General features: G+C 41.6%; 1 protein-coding gene across 1 annotated transcript; it reads right to left on the minus strand.

The window, feature by feature from the left end:
- Positions 1 to 1,256: 1,256 nt before the first annotated feature.
- On the minus strand, positions 1,257 to 22,985 carry LOC130017964 (heat shock transcription factor, X-linked member 3-like). The gene is made up of 3 exons (XM_056108743.1): positions 22,416 to 22,985; positions 3,014 to 3,329; positions 1,257 to 1,327 (listed from the first exon to the last, which is right to left on the minus strand). Exons 1-3 carry the CDS (start codon positions 22,983 to 22,985, stop codon positions 1,257 to 1,259), a joined length of 957 nt encoding a protein of 318 aa, XP_055964718.1.
- Between the last annotated feature and the right edge of the window lie 1,737 nt (positions 22,986 to 24,722).

Genomic DNA, 24,722 nt, shown 5'->3' on the forward strand with positions numbered 1-24,722 from the left:
GGATATGCCCTACCTTCCTGCACCTCCTCTAGACACTGTGCACCCTGCAGGACATTCCCAAATCTCCTCTTCCTCCTCACAAGACCCTGAATCCCTGCTGGACATACCTGAAACAACTGCACCTCCAGAAGACAACCTACACCCAAGCAAGACATGCCCGAACCTTCTACACCTACTCTGGACACCCTACACCCCTGCAGAGAATACCAAATCTCCTTCACATCGTCTAAACACCCTGTCCTCCAGAAGGATATACACAAGCCTCCTGCACCATTCGAGGCACCATGTACCCCTGAAAGACATGCCTCATACCAGCAGGATATGCTCAAACTCCTGAACGTCCTCTAGATACCCTGCACAGCTGCAACATGTCCGAACCTCCTGCACATCCTACCAGACACAGTGCATCGCAGGAGGACATAACCACACTCCTGAACCTACTATAGACATGCTGCACACAGGCAGGACTTGCCCAAACCTTCTGAATCTCCAAAAATCTCCAAAACACACCTGCATCCTCAAATGTCCTGCACCTATTGTACACACCCTGCAACCGATCAGGACATGGCAAACACCTGAACCTCCTCTAGGTATCCTGCACCTCTGCAGGACATGCCCGAACCACCTGCAACTATTCTAGAAACTCGAAACCCCTGTAGAATCTGCCCAAACATCCTGCACCTCCTCTAAGACACCCTCCACCCCTCTAGGACATTCTGAATGTCCTGCACCTTCTGCAAGACACGCTGTACCCCTGCAGTACATGCCCAAACCTCCTGTACTTTGTCTAGATGCCATGCACCCCAGTAGGTCATCTGCAAGCCTCCTTCACCTTCTCTAGACCTGTACACCCCCAAAAGACATGTCCTTACTTCCTGCACCTCCTCTAGATATCCTGAACCTCTGCAGGACATGCCCAAACCTCCTGCACTACCTCCAAGCTCCCTGCATACCAGCAGGACATGCATGAACCTCCTGGATCTCCTTCCAGACCCTATACACAACGGCAGGACATGCACAAACCTCCTTCACCTACTCCAGACACCCCAGAACCCTGGAAAACATACCAGAATATCCAGGACCTCTATGAAGTCACCGTACACCCCTTCAGGAAACATCCGAACCTTCTTCACTGTCTCTCGGCACCGTGCACCCTGGGAGGACAACAGCAAACCTTCTGCAGCTCCTCTAGACACCCTGTCCCCCTGCAGGACATACCCAAACATCCTGCATATCCTCCAAGAAACCGTGCACCATTAGCAGTACACGCCCGAACTTCCTGTACCTCTTCTGGACACTGCACCCCTGTTGAACATGACCAAACCTCCTGCAAATGTACAAGACAGGATACACCCCAGGACATAAACACACTCCTGAACATACTATAGATACCCTGCACACATGCAGGACTTGCCTGAAACTTCTGCATTTCTAAGACACTTTGCACCCCTGCCGGACATCATCAAACCTCCTGCACCTGTTCTAGAAACTCTGCACTTCTGTAGAAAATGCCCCAAACTCGTGCACCTCCTTCAAACCCTGCGCTCACCTGCAGTACATGCCAAACCTCATGCACCTCCTCCAAGACACTCTGAACCCCTCCAGGTCATAACTGAACCTCCTGCATCTTCTTCAAGTCACCATTTTCCTCTGTAGGACATTTCTCAACCTCCTGTAGCTCCTCTAGAGACCTTCACACCCGCAGAACATCCGGAAAGATCCTGCACCTCGTCCAACATACACTGCACCCCTGCTGGACATCCTCAAAACCTCCTTGAGCCTCCTCTACTCACCCCCAATAAACACCTCCCACAATTTCCTCCAGAGCTAACCACTCTCGCACAGGACAGCCTCAAACTTCCTACACCAACCGCTGCAACTCCCCTCCAACACCTCCCAAAGCCTCTTGCAGACATGCTGCACCGCGGCCAGAGTCCTCCCAGACCCACACCCCCTCCAGGACCCTCCCGACCTGCTCTATCCCCCTTATCACCCTCCCAGACCTCCAGACCTCTTCCACTCCCCTCCAGGACCCGTGTTGGGGTATGCAGCTGCTTCCACGGAAAGCACAAGGGGCCCAAGTTTTCTTCCCAGGACTTCCTACCTCTGGGCGAGTTAGAAAGTAACAACACAGATTTGCAATTTTCATAAATTTATTTAGTCCCCCCAAAATATTCCATTCATGTTTAGGCCCGGAAGTACATTAACAACAAAGTACATAGATAAGGAAAGTTGTAATATATGTACTGCTTGTGGGTGACTAACTTCCGGGACCTGGCTTCTCCTTACACTGAGGGGGTCTCTGGTTTGTCTTCCGTACCAGGGTTCTCATGGGGACCCATTGCTATCCATGCCAGTAAGACAGAACGAAGTCTGTTGTACAATTCCAGGTCTGTGCTCGCTTCCCCGAGCAGATCTGGCCCAGCGGTAGTCAGGGCTGCCAAAATATTGCTAGGCGCGGCCTCAACCAGGCCCCCCTCCTCCATGGGATTAACGCTGCACAAAGCAGATGAGCAACTACCATTAGGCGCGGCCTCAGCCGTGGGATTAGCATTTTCCACGGCAGAAGGGACCAGAATATTGCCAGGCACGTGAGGCCCACCTTCCTCAGTGAAAATAAAGTTTTCCATGGCACTAGGCACACCCTCACCTGGGCCATCTACTTCCATGAAATTAAAATTGTTCCAAGCAATTGAAAAACTATTACCAACTAAGTCGTCATCAAGAGGCCAACCGTCCTCAGTAAAAGGAACATTCTGCACAGCAGATGGGAAAGCCCAGCTGCTTGAAACACCCTCATCCTGAGGCACCTCCTCCTCCTCGTCCTCCTCGTCCTGTTCCTCGTCCTCCTCCTCCTCTACCTCCTTCTCCTCTTCCTCCTCCTCCTCTTCCTCCTCCTCCTCAGTAACCTCACTACTCTCCAAACCAGGAATCGCCTCAGCATGGCTGAGGACACCCTCAATCTCCCTGGTCAAGGCAACGTTTTCCTCAGCTGATGGGAACAGAACAGTACCCGGGGGCCCCTGCCCGTGAGGCCCGGCCTCCTCGCTGGAGGCGCACAGCAGATCGCTAGTCCGGGCCTGGGTGTCACAAGCACTGTCCTCACTGGATCGGGCTTTGTTCTCGGCCAAAAGGCCAGGGGAAACCCTCAAGCCACTGAGGCAGTCCCAGTCAGGTTCTGCGACAGGGTGAAGGCGCGGGGAGCAGCGTGTGGGCTCCATCCTCCTCCTCTTCCTGGTCTGGGCGGTTGGGGGCCTCTCGTGGCCCTTGCGACGGATGTTGTTCATCAACTGCGGCTGATCTCGCTGGAAGTTGTGGTTCCGGTACGCCTGCGGGGACATGCGGCTTTGGCTCACACACACAACACGGTGCAAGGCCCAGCTTGACCCCTTCACACATTCCTTCCATGTCCCGATTCACAGCCCCTATTCTCCTGGCTCTTGGGGATCATAATATGTTTACAATATCTGCGGCATTGACTAGCAATTAAATTTAAATATCAAATAGTATTATCACCTGACTACAATATAATTGATAATATCAATTTTCGATACCAGTTTCTTAAGACATCTATTATAGACAATTTATATTAAAACAAGTAATATAAACACAGTTATTATGAACATGAATGGCAAATGCATCGTTTATGCAGTGACTAATATTCATGCACCATATAAATTTACATATATAAACAGAATACATAATATATGATGAATATTCTACATTGTTTAAGTAACTTTTGTATTAATACGAATATCAATGACTACATTTAAGATGGGCTGGAGCGATAGCACAGCAGGTAGGACGTTTGCCTTGCACGCAGCCAACATGGCCCACCCGAGTTCAATTTCTCTTCCCCTCTCGGAGAGCCCGGCAAGCTACCGAGAGTATCTCGCCCGCATGGCAAAGTCTGGCAAGCTACCCATGACTTATTGGATATGCCAAACAGTAACAACAGTCTCACTATGGAGACATTACTGGGCCCGCTCCAGCAAGTCGATAAACAACGGGAGGACAGTGACAGTGACATTTAAGATATTATAAATATATGGTAGTAACTGTCACTGTCATCCCGATGTTCATCTATTTGCTGGAGCGGGCCCAGTAATGTGTCCATGGTGAGACTTTGTTGTTACTGTGTTTGGCATATCGAATACATCACGGGTAGCTTGCCAGGCTTTGCCATGCGGGCCAGATATTCTCGGTAGCTTGCTAGGCTCTCGAGAGGAGTGGAGGAATCGAACTCAGTGGGCCATGTTGGCTGCGTGCAAGGCAAACGCCCTACCGCCGTGCCATTGCTCCAGCTATTTATCAGTAAATTAGGATATTAATTAAATACATAATTAATGAGTAGTATATTTTATAGTTTCTTGTAATAAATTGATCATATTAATGTAGTTATGTATCATAACCGATATATAACATTCATAAAAATATTCATTTATATTAATTGATTATATATTGACCTCTTAATTTATAGATAAGTTATTGATAAATTATGTCTTTATTATTAAAGTATTATGCTAATAAAATATATCATTAATAAGTTGATTCAAATATCATTTTATTATTTTCATATACATATTACATTGTTATTTTAATAAAGCAATAATATATATCATGAAATATACAAATGACTTGCTATGTGTTTATTTTAATATAGTAATAAATGCAGTCAGTCTCCTGCCCCTACGCCTGGCTGTTCCTCGCTGGGGTCCCTTGGAGGGGAGTGGGTTGAGCTTTCCTCCCCGCCCCGACCAGGGCTCCGGCAGCCAAAGACCTCCATGACCAGCCACCACCATGCTGAGACCACTCTCCGCACACATGAAGGTACTGGCAGAGGGACAAAGCCACGCGGGTTCTGGGGCCGAGATCTCCAAGCCTACTTGGATTGGAGTCGAGCATCCTCCACCCAGATCCTCCAAATTCCAGTAGGTGGGGGTCACACCCACCACCTGGCCCCCTGGCGCCGTGTAATCCCATCAACGGCCAAGACTCAGAGACTATAAAATCCAGCTCCCGGAACCGCGCGGCCACGAATGACATCTTATCAGGACATCTTTTTATGATATCTTATTATCTCATTCCTACTTTGGACAAACTTGCAGGCTATCGAATATAGCCTGCCCACAGGGCAGAGTCTGGCAAACTCCCCGTGGCGTACCAAATATGCCAAATACCAGTAACAATGATGGGTCTCATTCTCCTAAAGAGCCTTGAATATAATCTCAGGGCTAGGATGAAAGAGACGTTAGTGGGGCCTGCTCGAGGCAATCGATGAATAACAGGATGATGAATGAATGAATGAAAGTAATAAATGCAAAATTTAGTTACAATTTATATTCAATTTAATTTGACAATAAAAAGAATATACTTAAATGATTTACATTAACTTGTAAAATTACAATTCATTAATAATTGAATTACTTTTCATGTAAAGTATGATTAAGATGTTAGAGCATTAATGAACACTTAGAAAATATTAATGCATTATAGGTGATTAAAATTGAATGTGGTTATATTCATAACAATAAAATTAAGAACTTATATTTATATTTCACAATTTGTTATAGTATACGATTTAACTGAAACATGTGTATAGTGAAAGGATTATAATTAAGGTTGTGAATATACTACAGTAAACGAATGTATATTGACTTCATTATAAGATTTAATTTTCCAATATTGATATTATTTCACATTAGTCTTTATTACTTTGCAGCCCTTTCTCCCCGCTCTGTGAAGTAGAATTTTGCACGAAGGAGACGGTGGTCCGATCCCGTTCGAAATTTTGGGACAACAGCGACATCAGTCAGGCAAAACCGTCGATTGAATATGATGTGGTCTATTTCGTTGTGGAATCGTCCACCGGGAGACTCCCATGTCCATCGTTTAGATTCTGCCTTCTGGAACTGTGAGTTACCATGAATGGTCTTGGTCGACATGATGAACTCAGACAGTCTCTCACCCTGTTCGTTCCATTCTAGGCCATGGGTTCCGATGTGAAGTTCTTCAGCTGATCTTCTCGGTCCTATCTTGGCATTAAAATCACCCACAATGATCTTGTAGAAGGTGTGGTCTTCTTTATAGAATTTCTCTAGCTCCATGTAGAACTTCTCGATTTCTCTTTCATCATAATGAGATGTTGGTGCGTAGACAACGAAGATAGAAACTGCAGGCAGTGAGCCACATCTATTCAAATGTAAACGTCCGATTCGGGTTGTTAGGCATTCGAATGAATCAATGCTCTTGGCCAAGTTTGTGTTGATAAGGACACCAACGCCTCCAACACCTCTTTTATCGCATGTTCCGAGGAACAATTCTTCTCCAGTGTCGAAAACGGCATGGTGAGATTCGTGTCTTCTTGTCTCGGTCAGACCAATGATGTCGTACTTGATCATTCGCGCTTGTACCATCAGGTCCTCGATGGATGCATCTGATGCTAGCGTACGTGCATTGAAAGTACAGACGATCATTTTTGTCTTCCTTCGTTGTGGCAGCCTAGGTCGGCCTTGAGATTTTGTCGGCCTCTCCTTTCTCATCCTTCTCAGTGCTGCCATGTCGGTGAAGCCTTCAGGGTCAGGTGAATGAGACCAGTTGTAGTTACTGGTTTTGGCATATCGAATACACAGCGGATAGCTTGCCAGGCTCTTCCGTGCGGGCGGAATACTCTCGGTAGCTTGCCAGTCTTTCCGAGAGGTATAGAGGCTTTTGGGGTGACCTCTAAACACCCTTGTAGGTGTTACCATATTTGAACCCTATCAAATATGGTACGACAATTCCAGAAGACGGGTATTTAGTGTCTTATGATGTGTCGCGCGGCCGCTTGCGGCCGCGCGGTTCCAGAAAGCGTCCTGGAGTGTGGCGACGGCTGGGTAGTGGAAGTAGTGTCGAGAGTGGAAGTCTGCCAGTGGGGTATTTATCTGGGTAGGGTGGGTCTCCTGTGCACAATTCGATCCCTTGTTCTGTGGGTCTTCAGTTGTGCGTGGGTCTCGGCCGGAGCTGCCGCGCGGTTCCGGAAAGCGTCCTGGAGTGTGGCGACGGCTGGGTAGTGGAAGTAGTGTCGAGAGTGGAAGTCTGCCAGTGGGGTATTTATCTGGGTAGGGTGGGTCTCCTGTGCACAATTCGATCCCTTGTTCTGTGGGTCTTCAGTTGTGCGTGGGTCTCGGCCGGAGCTGCCGCGCGGTTCCGGAAAGCGTCCTGGAGTGTGGCGACGGCTGGGTAGTGGAAGTAGTGTCGAGAGTGGAAGTCTGCCAGTGGGGTATTTATCTGGGTAGGGTGGGTCTCCTGTGCACAATTCGATCCCTTGTTCTGTGGGTCTTCAGTTGTGCGTGGGTCTCGGCCGGAGCTGCCGCGCGGTTCCGGAAAGCGTCCTGGAGTGTGGCGACGGCTGGGTAGTGGAAGTAGTGTCGAGAGTGGAAGTCTGCCAGTGGGGTATTTATCTGGGTAGGGTGGGTCTCCTGTGCACAATTCGATCCCTTGTTCTGTGGGTCTTCAGTTGTGCGTGGGTCTCGGCCGGAGCTGCCGCGCGGTTCCGGAAAGCGTCCTGGAGTGTGGCGACGGCTGGGTAGTGGAAGTAGTGTCCAAAGAGTTCACCAACTGGGAACTCTTTGGTACTATTGCGGCAACATGGGAAGATGCCATTGTTGACAACATTGACGAGGAATACGATCGACTGGTTCAGCACCTCCATGAATGTGCGAGGAACGCCAAGAGAGAGATAGCCACAAAAAGTCGCCTATCTTCGAAAACTCTTGAGCTAATTCGCCAGCGTGGTTTGGCGCATGCCTCAGGCAACCGCAAGCTAACGTCCGAGCTTGCAAAGCAGTGCAGAGATGCGATCAAGGAAGACCTCAAAGAGAGAAGAGCAGAAGTACTGGTAGATGCGGCAGAAGCCGGGAAAAGTATTCGTAACGCCCGCCTGTCCTTCGCCAACTATAAGACCAAGATGACTGCCCTCCGACGTCCTGATGGATCCATCACATCCTCCAGAATGGCAATGGAGAAGATTATCCATGACTTCTACTCAAATCTCTTCAATAGCCATGTCCACTTGCCGACATACCAAATTCCACAGGATGGGTATGTCGTTCCCAACGTTCTCCCTTCCGAAATCCGACACGCCATTTCGTCAGTAAAGAAGCAAACAGCACCCGGCCCAGACAAGGTCAGACCTGAACACCTGAAGAACCTGCCGTCAGTACTCATCAATACACTGGCTCGGCTCTTCACTCGCTACCTGTCTGAATGCAAGGTTCCATCTCAATGGAAAACCAGCAGGACCGTACTACTGTTCAAGAAGGGAGACATCCATGACATTGGCAACTATCGCCCGATCTGCCTATTGTCTGTCATCTACAAGTTGTTCACTCGAGTCATCCTGAATAGGATTGGCAGAACACTAGATGAAGGACAACCATGTGAGCAAGCCGGGTTCCGCAAAGGATTCAGCACCATCGACCATATCCACACGATAACCAAACTCATTGAGGTTTCTCGGGAGTTCAAGATGCCGCTCTGCTTAACGTTCATTGATTTAAAGAAGGCCTTTGATTCTGTTGAGACGGAAGCGGTCATTGAAGCCCTAGCCAATCAGGGCATACAAGCCCAATACATCAGGATCCTCCGTGAGCTGTATTGCGGATTCACTACCAGGATCTCACCATTCTACAAAGAAGTGATCGTTGATGTCAAGAGAGGGGTGCGGCAGGGTGATACCATTTCACCAAAACTCTTCAGTGCCACCCTCGAGAACATCATGCGACGACTGGAATGGGAAGGAATGGGAGTGAAGATAGATGGTCGGCAACTACACCACCTCCGCTTTGCTGATGACATTGTTTTAATAACACCAAACATCAGCCAAGCGGCACAAATGCTGGCCGACTTTGACCATGAGTGTGGAAAGGTAGGACTACAGCTGAATCTTACGAAGACAATGTTTATGAGAAATAGCCTTGTTCCTGACGCCCCATTCGCTCTCAATGGAACGACCATCTCCGAATGCAACAGCTATGTGTACCTAGGTCGAGAGGTCAAAATGACAAATGACCTGGCACCCGAGCTGCGCAGGAGGAAGAGAGCGGCTTGGAACGCCTTCAAGAACGTCGAAGAAATAGCTAAGAGGACGAAGAACCTCCGGCTCCGGGCACATCTCTTTGATTCCACTGTTCTTCCTGCATTAACATATGCCTCAGAGACCTGGGCCCTACGCAAACAAGATGAGAACGCCATTCAGGTCTCCCAAAGAAGAATAGAAAGAGCTATGCTTGGAATATCACGTTTCACTCAAATGAGAGAACGAATCCGGAGTTCTGACATCCGTCGACGATCAAGGATCAGGGACGCTGTCTCATTTGCCAAGGTGTCGAAAATCAGATGGGCTGGTCACGTAATGAGATTTAAAGACGACCGTTGGACTAGAGCTGTTACTGATTGGATTCCACGGGATGTCAAGAGACCGCGTGGCCGCCCACCTACCAGATGGTCAGACTTCTTTGTCAAGGTCATGAACGATCGGTTTGAGGCCCTCCATGTTCCCGGAGCGAAGAGATGCCATTGGGCTACACTAGCACGCGACAGGGACAAATGGAGACGTTACTGGCGCCCGCTCGAGCAAATCGACGACTAACGGGAAGTTAAGTGATTAAGTGATTAAGTCTTTATTACAAATATGATGAAAATTATGTTGATACACTTATTAATTCATCATTTTTTCTGATTAAAATTAAGAATATATTTTGATACGCATTTTGGATTAAAATAATATATGTTTGACATATATTGAATAATTTCAGTATTTTAATGAATACAATTAAAATCAATAAATATTATTTACATTACATATTAATTTACTCTATTACATTCATACTTTCATTAGCTTCAATATATTGCTAATCAATAGTTGATCTTACAAATCAATAAATAGTAAATCATTCAATTATATTTATATGCATTAAAATGTGATTGAATTGTGTTATCAATTTATAGTAATACAAATTTAAATGAACTGTTTATATCAATATAAATGCAGCAGCATTCAATTTCGATATTAGCAACTAATAATTATTTTCCCCAATTCCATTATTATTAATTGAATATAGTGCAATGAATTATATTTATATTACAGTTAAGCAAAGTTTTCGATGTTGTAAAATATAAATGAATTTAATGTAATATAGAATATGAATGATACAAGCTATTAGTAATTATTTACATTACCTTGAATTAATTTTGTAAAGATATTAAACCTTATTTTGTAGTATTTTACTCTTATAAGTAATAATTATGTACATTAATATAAACAAATTTATATTACTGTAACTATTAATCATTAAATGTATTCATGGTTAATAAGTTTTTTTTTAATTTATTTATTGAATCACTGTGGGAAAGGTTACAAAGCTTTAAGGTTTATGTCTCAGTCATGCAAATATCAAACACATTTCCCTTTACCAATACTTATTTTTTACCATGAAGAACCCCAATAAAACCCCACCCCCCACCCCTCCCCGTCCCTGTGAGGCAGATGAATTCTAGTTAACACTCTATCTGCTTTGATTAGATTCATTGTTTCAATAAAAGATTCACCACTATTATTTAGAGTTTACCCCCCCCCCCCCCCAAATCAGACATGCTGAAAAAGCATTGTGAAGTGATTTGCTTTCTACAGCTGGGTTCAAGAATTAAATGTTGGTTTTGGATTTCTGCTATTTTACCTATTGACCCTGGAAGTATTTCTACTGAAAGTCAGATAGTTAAGAAATTGGTTTCTGTGTTCTGAAGTCGTGGCCGTGCTGGAGAGCCGCTCGCGGGGTGCAACCGGTGGCCTCGGTAGGGCGTGAAGGGCGGAGTGAAACGCCCCCCTTCCCATGAGGTTTTAGTCGCCCCCACACTCCCGGCTCATACCTGCTGTCCACAAGGCTCCCATGTGGCCGCCATCTTTCTTTCCAGAGAGGAGAGGGCGAATGGGGCAACACCCTTTCCCCTCCGGCAGACTTGATGGGCTGGATCAACGCATAGTCCATTCACTTTTCTGCTCCAAGCTGCTGGGTTCTGCATTAAGTCCTTGTGCTTCAGGGGCCATGGACGTGCTGGAGAACCGCTCGTGGGGGGCGACTGGTGACCTCGGTAGGGCGTGAAGGACGGACCGGAACGCCCCCCGACCCATGAGGTTTTAGTCGCCCCCACTCCCCTGGCTCATACCTGCTGTCCACAAGGCTCCCATGTGGCCGCCATCTTTCTTTCCAGAGGGAGGAGGGCGGAAGGGAGCAACACCCTTTCCCCTCTGGGCAGAAATGATTGCCTGGATTAACGCATAGTCCTTTCACTTTTCTGCTCCAAGCTGCTGGGTTCTGCATTAAGTCCTTGTGCTTCTGGGGCCGTGGCTGTGCTGGAGAGCCGCTCGTGGGGGGCAACTGGTGACCTCGGTAGGGCGTGAAGGACGGACCGGAACGCCCACCTTCCCATGAGGTTTTAGTCGCCCCCACACCCCCGGCTCATACCTGCTGTCCACCAGGCTCCCATGTGGCCACCATCTTTCTTTCCAGAGGGAGGAGGGCCTTGTGGACAGCAGGTCCACAAGTCCATGGGAGCCTTGTGGACAGCAGGTCCACAAGTCCTTGTGGACAGCAGGTCCACAAGTCCATGGGACAGCAGGGACAGCAGGTCCACAAGTCCATGGGAGCCTTGTGGACAGCAGGTATGAGCCGGGAGTGTGGGGGCGACTAAAACCTCATGGGAAGGGGGGCGTTCCGGTCCGTCCTTCACGCCCTACCGAGGTCACCAGTTGCCCCCCACGAGCGGCTCTCCAGCATGGCCACAGCCCCAGAAGCACAAGGGCTTAATGCAGAACCCAGCAGCTTGGAGCAGAAAAGTGAAAGGACTATGCGTTAATCCAGGCAATCATTTCTGCCCAGAGGGGAAAGGGTATTGCTCCCTTCCGCCCTCCTCCCTCTGGTTAATAAGTATTTAATACATATTCAATTGTATTTAATATTTATTTAAATGTGATTATAACTCAATAATTTTATTTGATATAATGTATATACATTTCAATGATATAATATAGTTACCGTATTAGAGTAAAATAATTTATTTTTATAAATATATTGATTATCAGGTTATATTTATTTATTAAAATGTATTAAATTTAACATTATACAATTGAATTTAAATAACTGTTCTATGATTTATTAACTTAAATTAATTTATATCAATTTATTTAATATATCAAAATTAAATTCACTGTGATAAGGTAATAACATTTAATTTTATGCAATATATTGTGTTTTAAAATCATTGAATCAGGTATAATTAATATATATCTTTAATATTGATTGGCCATATAATTAACATGCATTTTATTATATTTTATTATTAAATATAAATTAGTAATTTGGAGCGATAGTACTGCGGCTAGGGCGTTTGCCTTGCACAAAGCCAACATGGCCAACCTGAGTTCGTTTCCTCTGCCCCTCTCTGAGAGTCCGGCAAGCTACCGAGAGTATCTCGCCCGCATGGCAAAGCCTGGCAAGCTACCCGTGATGTATTCCATATGCCAAGCACAGTAACAACCAGTCTCATAATGGAGACGTTACTGGGCCCGCTCGAGCAAATCGAGGAACAACGGGAGGACAGTGATAAAAATTATTTATCAAAACATCGTAGATAAAATAAGTTATCTATAAATAATCAAAAATATAAATGAATAAAATGTTGCATTTTATATATTTGATAAGAGAATTACTATAATAAAATAATATAATTAATATATGCCAACAAACTAATAATGAAATCTATTAATCAGTAAAGATATATTTAATTAAAATCGTAATTTACTGAAAAATGATTTATTAAGAAATTATCTGTGAATTAAATTATAGATAAATAATAACCATAAATAAATTCAATGTTCTTTAATATATTCTATTCAAAAATGTATTGAAAAAAATTAATAACATGTAAGTCTACTAATTGTTAATTATATATTTAAATAAAATCATAGTTTCAGGTAAAGAAATAATTTACCTATAAAGTATCTATAAATTATGTAATATATAAACAATAAATAGAAAGGACTAAATTTAAGCATTTTATATTATTTATTTATTACTATATTAAAATCATATGATTAATATATTACAATAAATAATCAAATTTACTAATCATTTATGATAAATTTAATTAAAAGCCTATGTTACCGATAAAAATGATTGTTCAATAAATTATCTATAAATTGAATTATTGATAAAGAATCAATATATATAAATAAAAATTCAATGTAACTCAATGTATTCAATTAAAAATATAAATATTTATAATTAATTATCAATGTAAATATAAAATATCATTAATATAAAATATCATTATAAACTAATAATATTTAAGTCTACTAATTATTATTGATATACTGTTAACAATTATCCTTTCCTGATAAAGAAATAATTTGTATTTAAATTAATTTTTGATGAATCATCAATCAATAAATAAATTTATGAATTTTATATATCTCTTGTGGTATATTATTATATTAAAATATGATTCATATATTACAATAAAGCAATAATCTCTATTCATCATTGCTAAATTTAATTAAAATCCTAATTTACTGATAAAAATCATTTATCAATAAATTATCTATACATTGAATTACTGATAAGAAACAACATACAGTAACAAATAAATTCAATGTATTCAATTAAAAAATAATTAAATAAATTCTCAATGAATTTAGGTAATGATTAGTAATCAACAAATATGAAAGAGCATACTAAAATTCTAAAATATTTAGTTGTAACATGAGTACCAATGATTTATAATTTTACATTTAATTAATTCATATTAACAAAATTTACATTAAACTGACTTACATAAACAAAACTGTGTATAAATTTGAAATTTGAGAAGGATTGTTACTATATTATAATAAAAATGATCTATATATTAAACTAAGCAGATGTTATTAAAATTTATGATTTCACCATGAATTTAATTAAAATCATGATTTACTGATAAAGAAATGATTTAACAATAAATTATCTATAAATTAAATTTTCTCTGATCAATAAAAATAAATGAATAAAAGCACTGATATTCAGTGTAACAACATGAAATCATAACTGAATTTAATTCAATTGAAATTGTAATGAAATTTAATTGAAACTAAACTGAATTAAGACAAATGCTTAATTTAATGATTAATTCATTCCACAGTTATTTATATTAACATAACAATATATAATAAAAATATAATCTAATGTATAAACTAAAATTATTACTAGGTTACAATTACTTATTCAATATTTAAAGTAAATAATATAATTTTAATCTATTAAGCATTAATCATATAGTCCATGAAAATCATAATTTACTAGTAAAGAAATGATTTATCAATAAGTTATGTGTAAATTCTAATTTTGTAAATATTCAATAAAGATAGATTAATGGATTTATTGATAATTCATTACAATATAATTTTACTTTATTATCATTACATTTCTTTAAAATGTAAAGTACATTTATTGTGAGTAAACTTAACTACAATATATGCTTGATTAAGTGATTAAACTATTGTGTAAATTTATTTATATTAACAAAACTATTTATAAGTAAATTTAATCTAATTTACGAAGTCAAATTTTACTGGATTAAAATTATATAACCAATTCATTAAAATAAACTAGTCTTATTTAAATCTATTAACTGTTAATCATATGTTGCATTAAAACCAAAGAAACAATCCGAAAGATCAATGAAACCAAGAGCTGGTTCTTCGAGAGAATAAACAAGATAGATAAACCACTCGCAACACTCACAAAGAAACAGAGAGAGAGAACCCTAATAAACCGAATCAGAAATGAGAAGGGGGATATCACAACAGAAACCAAAGAAAGCCAAAAGATCATCAGAGACTACTTTGAAAGTCTGTATGCCACGAAACAAGAGAACCTAGAAGAAATGGACAAATTCCTGGACTCCTATAATCTCCCAAAGCTGAATCAAGAAGACCTGGAGTATCTGAATAGACCTATTAACATCAACGAAATAGAAACTGCAATCAAAAGCCTTCCCAAAAACAAAAGCCCGGGCCCAGATGGATTCACTAGCGAATTTTTCCAAACACTTAAAGAGGACCTGCTGCCAGTCCTTCTCAAGCTCTTTCAGGAAATTGAAAAAACGGAAACTCTCCCAAACAGTTTCTATGAAACCCATATCTCTCTAATACCAAAAGGAAACAAAGATACCACGAGAAAAGAAAACTGCAGGCCGATATCCCTGATGAACACGGATGCGAAGATTCTCAACAAAATACTAGCAAATAGAATTCAACTACTCATCAAAAAGATCATACACCATGACCAAGTAGGATTCATCCCGGGGATGCAAGGCTGGTTTAACACTAGGAAATCAATCAACGTAATCCACCACATCAACAAAAGAAAAGATAAAAATCATATGATCATATCAATAGATGCAGAGAAAGCATTTGACAAGATCCAGCACCCATTTATGATGAAAACCCTTGTCAAGATGGGGATAGAGGGGACTTTTCTCAATATAGTTAAAGCCATCTACCACAAGCCTACAGCAAGCATCGTCCTCAATGGCGAAAAGCTGAGAGCCTTCCCTCTAAGATCAGGGACGAGACAAGGATGCCCACTCTCTCCACTGCTGTTCAATATAGTATTGGAAGTACTTGCAATAGCGATTAGGCAAGAAAAGGATATTAGGCGCATCCAGGTAGGAAAGGAAGAAAGCAAGCTCTCACTATTCGCAGATGATATGATACTAAGGAAACCCTAAAACCTCTATCAAGAAACTTCTAGAAACAATAGGCTTGTATAGTAAAGTGGCAGGTTATAAAATCAATGCCCAAAAGTCCATGGCTTTCCTATATGCAAATAGTGAAAGAGAAGAAAAAGACATGAAGTTGTGCCCCAGAAAATCAAGTACCTAGGAATCACCTTAACTAAGGAAGTAAAGGACCTGTACAAAGAAAACTATAAAACTCTACTTCAGGAAATAAAAGAGGATATGAGGAAATGGAAAAATATCCCCTGTTCATGGATCGGGAGAATTAACATTGTCAAAATGTCAATACTTCCCAAAGCACTGTATAAATTCAACGCAATCCCTATTAGGATACCCATGACATTCTTCAAAGAATTGGAGCAAACACTCCTGAAATTCATATGGAACAATAAGCCCCCACGAATAGCTAAAGCAATTCTTGGGAAAAAGAAAATGGGAGGAATCAACCTCCCTAACTTCAAACTCTACTACAAGGCAGTAATAATTAAAACAGCATGATACTGGAACAAAGGCAGAGCTGTAGACCAATGGAACAGGGTTGAATACACTGACGTCCCCCCCCCCAAGTATACGAGCATCTAATCTTCGATAAGGGGGCAAGAAAAGTGAAGTGGAGCAGGGAAAGCCTCTTTAACAAATTATGCTGGCAAAACTGTACGGCTATATGCAAAAAAAATGGGCTCAGATCTCTGCCTAACTCCATGTACAAAAGTAAGATCTAAGTGGATTAAAGACCTCAACATCAGACCGGAATCTATAAGATACATTGAGGAAAATGTTGGCAAAACCCTTCATGACATAGAAGCTAATAGTGTCTTCAAAGATGTCACACCGCTGGCCAAGCAAATGAAAACAGAGATAGATAAATGGGACTATCTTAAACTAAGAAGCTTCTGCACCTCAAAAGAAACAGTGACCAAAATACAAAGACAGTCAACTGAATGGGAAAGGATATTCGCCAACTACACATCTGATAAGGGGTTAATTTCAAGGATATACAAAATACTGGTTCAACTCCACAAAAAGAAAACATTCAACCCCATCAAAATATGGGGAGATGAAATGAATAGAAACTTTGACAAAGAAATCCGAATGGCTAAAAGACACATGAGAAAATGTTCCACATCATTAGTCATCAGGGAGATGCAGATCATAACCACAATGAGGTATCACCTCACACCACAGAGACTGGCCCATATCCACAAGAACAAAAGCAACCGGTGCTGGCGCGGATGTGGTGAGAAAGGGACACTCCTTCACTGTTGGTGGGAATGCCGACTGGTTCAGCCCTTCTGGAAAACAGTATGGATGATTCTCAAAAAACTAGAAATTGAGCTCCCATTTGACCCAGCAATACCACTCCTGGGAATATATCCCAGAGAGGTAAAAAAGTATAGCCGAAGTGACATCTGCAATTGTCTATTTTTTGCAGCACTCTTTACAATAGCCAGAATCTGGAAAAAACCTGAGTGCCCGAGAACAGATGACTGGTTGAAGAAACTCTGGCACATTTACACAATGGAGTACCATGTAGCTGTTAGAAAAGATGAAGTCATGAAGTTTACATACAAGTGGTACTACATGGAAAGTATCATGTTAAGTGAAATGACTCAGAAAGAAAGGGATAGACATAGAAAGATTGCATTCATCTGGGGAACATAAAGTAACAAAATAGGAAACTAACACCGAAGTATGGCAGAGATTAGTACCAGGAATTTTACTCAATGACCCGGAGGACAACCACACATGTTAGGGGAAGGGGGAGCTCAGAAAGAGAAGGGAACACCAGGTGAAGGGTGTTGGGAGGATCCGCCCATGATGGGAGAGCATGCTGAGGGTAGACTGTCGACCAAGCATGGTTGCCACTCAATGCCTCTTTTGCCAACCATGGCACCCAAAAGGAGAGAGAGGGAAATGCCCTGCCACAGAGGCAGGGTGGGATAGGGACTGGGGGGGGGGAGGGGATACTGGGATCTGAGGTGGTGGGAAATGCGCACTGGTGGAGGTATGGGTGTTTGATCATTGCATAATCGAAACCCAAGCACAGAAATGTGTAAGTCTACAACTGTACCTCATGGTGCCTCACTATTAAAAAATAAATAAATATAAAAAAAAACAAAAGAGGTAACTGAATAAGGACCCTGCTGGAGTTAGGATGACTAACCTGGTCTGAGGGCTGTGGCCTGGAATATCTAGTGAGATGTCCCCAGGAAGAGCCAAACTTTATGCTTCATATATATCTCTAACTGTGCTCAAATGACATTACTAGATATATTAGAAGTAAATTTACTACAACTATATAAGTGGATTACTAGCTGGGGAAAGAAAGCAACATACCCTGAATGGAATCCCACCCTTGAGCAGATCGCCTAGTAATCTGGAGTAATCTCCTTCATGAGATTTTGTCCTTGAGTTAATGTCCTGGAGGAGTGACCTTACCTCTCTTTGTTGATTTGTTAATGTTCAACCCCACCTTTGTATACCCACCCTACATGATTTCTATATAAACCAGGCTGTAAGAGTGGGCGGGGGAAACCGGAAAGAGAAGGAGGGGGAACTAGAAGGAGAATGAAGGGAGATCCGGAGAGAGAAGCAGAAGGGGAATCAGAGGAGAATGAAGAGGAGATTGGAATCAACTGCAATTGATACCAGAAAAGGAAAAAAAAATTATGATTTACTAATAAATGGTTTATCAATGAATTATCTATAAATTCAAATATTAGAAAATAATCAACACGTATATATAAATTTATTAATAATCAATGTAATTTTGATGAATTAATATATAATTTCATAGTTTCAATCAAATTTAATTGCAAGTAACCTCAATCAGAACAGATGCATAATAAAACAAAGAATCTATTTATTCAATAAATATCTATTAAGATTGGAAATTATAATTAAATTTGATGTAATCTCTCAATTAGTATTCTTAATTAGAATAAAATTATCAAATTGATAATTTTTAAAAAATAATATTATTTCAATCTATTAATTATTCATCAATACATTGGCTCGACTCTTCACACGCTACCTGTCTGAATGCAAGGTTCCATCCCAATGGAAAACCAGCAAGACTGTACTACTATACAAAAAAGGAGACATCCACGACATTGGCAACTATCGCCCAATCTACCTATTGTCTGTCATCTACAAACTATTCACTCGAGTCATCCTGAATAGGATTAGCAGAACACTAGATGAAGGACAACCATGTGAACAAGCCGGATTCCAGAAAGGATTCAGTACCATCGACCAAATCCACATGATTACTAAGCTCATTGAGGTTTCTCAGGAGTTCAAGATGCCGCTCTGTCTAACGTTCATTGATTTAAAGAAGGCCTTTGATTCTGTCGAGACGGAAGCGGTCATGGAAGCCCTAGCCAATCAGGGCGTACAAACTCAATACATCAGGATCCTTCGTGAGCTCTATTGCGGATTCACTACCAAGATCTCACCATTGTACAAAGAAGTAATCATCCATTATCAAGAGAGGGGTTCGGCAGGGTGATACCATTTCACCAAAACTCTTCAGTGCCACCATCGAAAACATCATGCGACGACTAGAATGGGAAAACATGGGAGTGAAGATAGATGGTCGACAACTACACCACCTCCGCTTTGCTGATGACATCGTTCTAATAACACCAAACATCAGCCATGCGGCACAAATGCTGGCGGACTTTGACCGTGAGTGTGGAAAGGTAGGACTACAGCTGAATCTTACGAAGACAATGTTTATGAGAAACAGCCTTGATCATGATGCTCCATTCGCTCTCAACGGAACCACCATCTCCGAATGCAACAGTTATATATACCTAGGTCGAGAAATCAACATGATGAATGACCTGGCACCTGAGTTGCGCAGGAGGAAGAGAGCGGCTTGGAATGCCTTCAAGAGTATTGAAGAAATAACTAAAAGGACAAAGAACCTCCAGCTACGAGCACATCTCTTTGATTCCACTATTCTTCCTGCATTAACATATGCCTCAGAGACCTGGACCCTACGAAAACAGGATGAGAACGCTATTCGGGTCTCTCAAAGAGGAATGAAAGAACTATGCTTGGAATATCACGATTCACTCAAATGAGAGACCGTTGGACTAGAGCTGTTACTGATTGGATTCCACGGGATGTCAAAAGATCACGTGGACGCCCACCTATAAGATGGTCAGACTTCTTCGTCAAGACCCTAAATGATCGGTTTGAGGCTCTACATGTTCCTAAAACGAACAGATACCATTGGGCTACGCTAGCACGCAACCGGGATAAATGGAGACGTTACTGGCACCCGCTCGAATAAATCGATGAATAACGGGGATTAAGTGATTAAGTGATTATCACTTATCACTTAACTTCCCGTTAGTCGTCGATTTGCTCGAGCGGGCGCCAGTAACGTCTCCATTTGTCCCTGTCGCGTGCTAGTGTAGCCCAATGGCATCTCTTCGCTCCGGGAACATGGAGGGCCTCAAACCGATCGTTCATGATCTTGACAAAGAAGTCTGACCATCTGGTAGGTGGGCGGCCACGCGGTCTCTTGACATCCCGTGGAATCCAATCAGTAACAGCTCTAGTCCAACGGTTGTCTTTAAATCTCATTACGTGACCAGCACATCTGATTTTCGACACCTTGGCATATGAGACAGCGTCCCTGATCCTTGATCGTCGACGGATGTCAGAACTCCGGATTCGTTCTCTCATTTGAGTGAAACGTGATATTCGTGCTTGGATTAAGTGATTAAGTGAATTATTCATCATATATTACATTAATATCGCAATTTACTAGTAAAATGATTCATCAATAAATTTTAAATCCAATTTTTGATAAATGATCAATAAAAACTCATTGAATTCATTGATACCTGAAGTAATCACCTGTAATTATCACTGTCACTGTCCTCCCATTGTTCATCGATTTGCACCTTTAATTATATTTGAATCGATTGTGCAATAACCATTTTAAATTCATTTCAATGAATTAAACTTTATTGTACTACATTCATAATAAAACCAGTATTTTTTTACAAGGAAACAATTTGTATCAACATGACTGTAATTAACTTTGATTTAATACCTAACATGATTAATACACGTAAGTAAATTAATAATATTGAGATAATCATTATTAATTTATATTCATAATTAAATAGAATGTATTGAAATTAATTCAATTTTGATATGGTATAATTAATTTATTTTTAATTACATTAAATTTATGTTGCCATTCCTATTAACAATAAAGTTAGATTTTTCTATAAGATATAATTAGTATATTGATGTAAATTAGTTTATGGTGATATGAACATCTACTAAATTTGTATTTGAAAGTAAATATTATCAAAATTATGTTAATATTAATCTTTATTATTAATTGGCATTTCTGTTAGACACAATAATATAAGGAAAATTTTTTTAAGCTGTTTAATTAACCAATTTATAATTTATCAATTTAAATTATGCTATCAAAACTGTTAATTGATAATTTTAAAATAATATGAAATACGATTACCATATAAAAAGAACTTTCTATGAATGTAAATATTAATTTGTATTTAAAGATTAAATAGAATTCGTTTTCATATTCATATAGAAATTAACATTTACGTTAATAGAAATTAATTCATTATAACATATTAATTCCATTTCATTGGAGTAATTTTAATTTTTAATTAATAGATTTGTGAAAAGAAATTAATTTAATTTGATAGATTATGAATGGTTTAATCAATCTTGTGTTAAAACTAAATTTATTTATCGTTTACGTTTTAAATACAAATACCAATTAATATTGAACATTAATATAAGCATAAAGATAATTATGTATACTGTTTAATTATGTAGAAATAAATAATTGATGTGAATATCAATATAAATTAATTTATCTTACTATAAAATTACAATTGATATAATCTTATGTTTAATTATTCATGGTCAACTCACATAATTTAATGTAACAAATAATCATTTATTATTTCCATCTATATTGCAATTGAAACAAATGTAATGACATCAATTTACTCATTGAATTCCATTATAAATCAAACAATATGCACATCGCTGTAAATTAGTTACCTTTAAGGTACTATTTCTATTTTCCCATATCTCTACTTTGACTGCTCACATTTACAGGAATAGAATTTCTGATAATGAACCATAAGTTATACCTATAATACAATTAAATTACGATAAAATCCACAATGTAATTTCGTTTAAATTCCGTTCAATGTTCCCTGTGATTAGATTTCAGTACTAGACAAAGAGACCTAGACGTCAATAATGAATAATCATATGAATGAATTTACTTTGACACATCAATCATATTGTGCAGCGTCTTAAAATCCTTCACATTCTCTTACTACCACAACGTTCTGTTTCTTGGTTTCTATGGTTTCCTAGCCAAATTGTCTCCCAAAGTCGTTTTGGGAAGCCAAAACAATTCCCCGTGTCCAAAGCTCCCATCCCTGTGTGCCGTGAAGCACTGTGGTATATTTGAGGACGCGCGTGCAGTTCTTGGAGCCGAGCATCCGGGCCCTTAGTGGCTCGCTCCTCCAAGGGCTGCAGTTCCCGCCCACGCCGCGCCCGTGGGCCCAGGAGGTACTCACAATCACTCTGTTCCGGGCCGAGCTGAGACAGGCGCTCTTGAAGTGGAGCTTCCGGAAGCCGTGCAGGTTCAGCAGGCGCACGAACTTCCTCAGGCTGTCAGTTCCGAAGATGCGCTGGTTGTCCTTGTGGCCCAGCACTTCGGACTTGAAGAAGTTCGCTTGGATGATGATGCTCTCTCCGTCTCTGCTCCAGTAAATGGTCTTGAAGGACTGGTCCTCCACGACCGTCCGGAGCCTGACCGAGAACGGGAGGGCGCGGATGTCGTCGTCTCGGCCTTCAGGAGGGTCCGCGACTGGGCTGGGGGCGCGTGGTGCTGGACCTTCTTCAGCTGCCCCTTCTTTGGGGACGCCTCCGTCGCCGCCCTCTTCGCCACGCTCCCGCGTCTGTTCGGGTGGAACCGCACTGCTTCCCAGCCCCGGCAAGATCCGGTACCCACTCGCATCCCGGGTCTCCTGGAAAGGTCCATCAGGTGCCAGGATGCGGTGGGCTGGCTGGCCGCTGGCTGGCCCCCCGTCACAGCAGGTTACCAGCTCAGCGCCGAGCGCTTCTTCCTCTCCCTCACTGGCCATCTGGCTAATCTAGATCAGCGGCATTGCCTATCTCACGCCTCGCTGGTGGCACCAGCCTCTCCTTGCTTGAGCCCAAGTGCCCAATGTGTGTCCTCTCGAGATTCGACGCTGTCAGGGCAACCAGAACGCCACGTCACCACCTTCTTTTTCGTCAGCGGGACGTCATTAAGGGGCCCGCAGCCAACCCGCGCCCAGAGCCCTGCCCAAGTGTGGGCAAGGGCAGGGGCCCCAGTTGCTCTTCTAAATATAGAGGAACGTGTTGTGCCCGGGGTTCCAAAAGGTGTTTGATCTTCTCCATGCGGAGGTAGTTTTGAGGAACTTTGCACTCTGCTTTTCAGTACTATTGCCAATAGGGTTTCGTGCAGAACACTTTGCTCCCTCCCAGCGGCCACCCCCCCCTCTATCACCCACTTGGACACTTCCATCCTCCCACTGCCGTGATAGTGTTCTCCCCCCTGTCCAATCCTCTCAAGTGTCATGCTTCCTACTGGAGAGCAGATCTCATGTTCTTCCTCTCTGTTGCTTGTGAGCATTTGTTATTTCACTGTCATGGTTCGTTATACCCTGCAAATGAGAGATCGTTCTGCGTCAGGCTCTTGCCCTCTCATTAACTGCACTCAGCATGATACCTTGCAGATCCATCCACGAAGCAGCAGAGTGTGTGCTTTTATCTTTTCGATGACCGAGTAATGATCCATTATGTATCTGCACTGTTTATCCGGTAGTCTATTCCAGGACACTTGGGTTGTTTCCACATTCGGGGCTATTTTGAATGTTTCTCCAAGGGATGTAGGGCTGCAACCATCTTTTCTCCATAGTATTTTTGGGCAAGAGTAGAGTCCAACGAGTGGAGTTGCTGGGTCAGATGGAAGCTCAGTTCCTACTTTCCTGAGGAGTGTCCATGGAAGGTCAGAGCAGTCTACTCTCCTGGCAGCCGTGTATGGGTATCCCTTTTATACCACATGGGTGTCAACACCGCTTGCTCTTGTTTTGAGTGGTTGTTGTTGTGGTTGTTGTTGTTTACAGCCTTTGCGTTCTAAGGTGATATCTGACTGTTCTTTTGATTTGAATTTCCCTGATGACTAGTTCTGTAGACCATTTTCCCATATGCTTTTCAGCCATTTGTATGTCTTCTTTGAGAAACGATTTTTCATCTCCCCCCACCCCCATTCTTGATGGGTTTCAGCATTTCTCCCATGTTGGGGGTATAGTACCATCAGTATTTAGTATTTTGTAAACTTTGGGTATAAGCCTTTTATGAGATTGAGTGATGGGCAAGTAATTTCTCCAAGTCTATGGGATGTCTTTGTATTTTGGTCACTAATATTTTTGAGGCAGTAGTTTCAGAAGCTTCTTCTATTAATGTACTCTTATTTATTTAATCTTTGTTTCTTTTTCAAAGAAATTTTGGTTGCTTTATTTTTGAGCCACACCCGGCTATGCTCAAGGGTTACTCCCGGCTCTGCACACAGTAATTACTGCTGGAGGTGTTGGGAGGACCACATGGGATGCTGGGGGTGGAACGTGGGTCGGCTTCATGCTCGGTGAACACTTTTTCGGCTGCATTACCACTCCCTGCCTCTTTTCCTGATCCTCGTTTGCTTGGCTTATGGCATTAACTCCTTAAAGAGGCCTCTAGCTACAATGTCAGGGAGAATACAGCCTACGTTTTCCTCAATGGAATCAGGCCTGATAGGGAGGTCTTTAATACATTTTTATTTGACTTTTGTGTACGGT

Source organism: Sorex fumeus, unplaced genomic scaffold, assembly GCF_029834395.1.
Source record: "Sorex fumeus unplaced genomic scaffold, SorFum_2.1 ptg000232l, whole genome shotgun sequence".
NCBI lineage: Eukaryota > Metazoa > Chordata > Mammalia > Eulipotyphla > Soricidae > Sorex > Sorex fumeus.

What these genes read in the sequence shown, in the direction of transcription:
- LOC130017964 (XM_056108743.1), bottom strand. Translation starts at nt 22,985, where the DNA reads ATGGCCAGTGAGGGAGAGGAAGAAGCGCTCGGCGCTGAGCTGGTAACC. An exon ending in CGGCCCGGAACAGAGTGATT is followed by an intron (nt 3,330 to 22,415) that starts GTGAGTACCTCC and finishes ATGTCCCCGCAG; the next exon opens with GCGTACCGGAACCACAACTT. An exon ending in TCACGGGCAGGGGCCCCCGG is followed by an intron (nt 1,328 to 3,013) that starts GTACTGTTCTGT and finishes GTACATTTGCAG; the next exon opens with GAGGTTTGGTCATGTTCAAC.